Consider the following 2531-nt stretch of genomic DNA (forward strand, 5'->3'; position numbering starts at 1 on the left):
AAAGAAAGAAAAAGAAATGTACACATATTAATTAAAAAACGATGATTTATTTTAATATTGTTCTGAGCATAATAATAATATTTGACTAATTATGTATATTTTATTTATAAAGTTACCCATAAAATCAAACATAATTTATTAAATATACAAATGTAATATTATTATTATGGAATAATTACAGAATGTGTTGTTTGTTTATTTGTTATCCTAGATATGGATATGGGATTGGATATGTTTCAGATTTATAAATATAATTTTACCCATTTTTATGGTTTGAAATGTAATTTTTGTTGAGCTCTATTTTCCTATACATTAGAAATTGAATAAACACTGATCAAAATACTACAATTATAATTCACTTATTTATTATTAATTGGATATGCTCATAAACAGAAATAGGCAAATAGTAAACTTAACATCTGTCAATACATCCTAAGTGATACATTAGATTTAAAAAAAGAAAGAAAGAAAGAACAAAAAACAACGATAAAAATGATACTCTTTCTACATACTTCAATTATTTTCCCTTACATTTTAAAATATACTGGCAATTTCACCCATTATTTTTTTGTTTGGTTATATCGTTCTGAATGTTACTCCTTAAGGATAATGTAATTCATAAATCGATTAATGCAAGCTGTCATATTATAAGTAATAACTAGTATAACCAATAGAGGGCGACAAAGGAATACAGATTAACAGTGATCACACTGTTAGAAACAGCTCTTTACATAAAACTACACACATTTTAATAATATAGTGCAGACCAGAACAGTTGAATAATTATGCAAATTGGCAGATTAATGCATTAGAGGCAAATCTGTAGTAAAATAATATATGATTCAGAAAGCAGGGAGAAAAATCTAATTAAACCATATAAATCATCAAGTTTTGCAAGTAATGGGTTTGAGATACATTGAATAGACAGGTCAGTGTTAGTTCAATATAAGCTCAACAATGAGCTCCTCTCGAACTCTAAAATTCATCAATATACATTACATTCACTTGGTCTCTATAATGTCCAACAAACAGAAGTGAATCTGTCTTCTCTAATATATGGCCGAGGATGCTGAAAGTCTTTATGATGGAGGTGCGTCCAGTTTAATGACCAGCTTAAAATAAACAAAATGCAGTGTAAATACCCATATGAATAACAAGACCAGGAATTTCAACTCCAACCACTTCGCTTCATGTTTTCAAAAAGCTCCTTCACGTTTTGCATGTCCTCTTTCAACTTATCAGGGGCGTCTGTCTGTTCCAGCTTCTGAGAAACCTGTAGAGGCCGAGTATTAAAAAGAAAAAGTCATGCTGTTGTATAATTACTTTGCTAAATCTGAATATGTCATCATTCCTGACCACCCAACTTTCAGATGATTTCTAGGGGAATACACAGTATCAAATCTCCTTTCAAAACAGGTTTTGAACATCCTGAATTACAACAGGATGTGAAAGTGTTGTTACATTTCATTAAAGTGGCAAAATAGGTTTCCTTTATAGAATTTCGGTGGCTTTGATGTGCTTGAAAATCCTGTGAAAATGTTCTGTGAAACTGCCTCAAATGCACGAAAGAGTAGATGTGCGATGATAACGCAAGATTCGTACCTCGCTGAAGTAGCGGAGCATGAATTTGCAGAGTTCTCGCAGAGCCGCAGATTCATTGAACTCATTTTGATGTTTCTGATGAAGAAGGGGAATTAACATTTAGGCATTTTGCATTACAACCATCTTCCTATCAATACACCTTGTTTTATTTCTAGGTAGTGTTTGACATATTGTACCTTTGACTCCCCTTGAAGAAATATTTTCAACTCTTGGCTGCTAATAGAATGCTGGTCCTTCACTAACTTGTAGTACGACTTCACTTCCTGTTTGTACTGAGGGATGTCTTTGCCATAGAGTAGCTTATTGGTTGGTGAATGCTGTAGGAGAAAAAGGGAGTCAGTAATCTCTGTGATATTTGCAGCTCTCCATGTTAGGCTTCAGTGGTTACCTTGTCCAGGTGTTGCTCGACTAGGGAGAAGGAGTCCATGAACGCCTGAGCGATGACGGACAGACAGCCGTCCAGGTGAGGTGTCTTTTCCAAGTCGCTGAACACAAAGTCAGGGTTCTTCAGGATGTTCACCCAGAAACGAAGTGGAAGGCTGATAGGGAGGTTTGAAAATCCATTTTAGTTGTGCACGTTAATAAATCTTGTGAGAAATTTGATAATCAGATGTCGGTGCAGCTGCTTGTGGAGCTGTGCAAAGTGTACTGCAATGAAAGTGTGTTATCCAGCACCTGTTTGTTTTCCAGATGTGGAGAACATCTGGATCTGAGATTTTTTTTCTCTCTGCTTGTGCATCCAGGAAGTCGAAAAAGTACTTGATGGCCAGTGGGGCCCTGCTGTTAGGCAATCCCCAGATACTCCTGAACAGATTCTCCACAAAAGAATGGACTGCTACCTGGTGGACACAATGAGCACATATTTCATATATATAATGTGTACACATTCTGTCCGTCTATCTATCTATCTATCTATCTATCTATCTATC

At 34.8% G+C, this 2531-nt stretch overlaps 1 protein-coding gene across 1 annotated transcript; it reads right to left on the reverse strand.

Moving 5' to 3' along the window:
* Positions 1–388: 388 nt before the first annotated feature.
* Positions 389–2443, reverse strand: LOC107736773 (plexin-C1-like). The gene is made up of 5 exons (XM_016548128.1): positions 2278–2443; positions 1991–2141; positions 1779–1919; positions 1603–1677; positions 389–1273 (listed from the first exon to the last, which is right to left on the reverse strand). Exons 2-5 carry the CDS (start codon positions 2027–2029, stop codon positions 1169–1171), a joined length of 360 nt encoding a protein of 119 aa, XP_016403614.1. The 5' UTR covers positions 2030–2141; positions 2278–2443; the 3' UTR covers positions 389–1168.
* Between the last annotated feature and the right edge of the window lie 88 nt (positions 2444–2531).

The sequence above is a fragment of the Sinocyclocheilus rhinocerous genome, unplaced genomic scaffold (assembly GCF_001515625.1).
Source record: "Sinocyclocheilus rhinocerous isolate Xijiao unplaced genomic scaffold, SAMN03320098_v1.1 C36933907, whole genome shotgun sequence".
Classification (NCBI taxonomy): Eukaryota; Metazoa; Chordata; class Actinopteri; order Cypriniformes; family Cyprinidae; genus Sinocyclocheilus; species Sinocyclocheilus rhinocerous.

Excerpts from the sequence above, each read along its gene's own strand:
- LOC107736773 (XM_016548128.1), bottom strand. The coding sequence starts at position 2,029 with ATGGACTCCTTCTCCCTAGTCGAGCAACACCTGGACAAG. Across the intron at positions 1,920-1,990 it reads TCGAGCAACACCTGGACAAG|CATTCACCAACCAATAAGCT; the intron begins GTAACCACTGAA and ends TTTCTCCTACAG. Across the intron at positions 1,274-1,602 it reads TGCTCCGCTACTTCAGCGAG|GTTTCTCAGAAGCTGGAACA; the intron begins GTACGAATCTTG and ends CGGCCTCTACAG.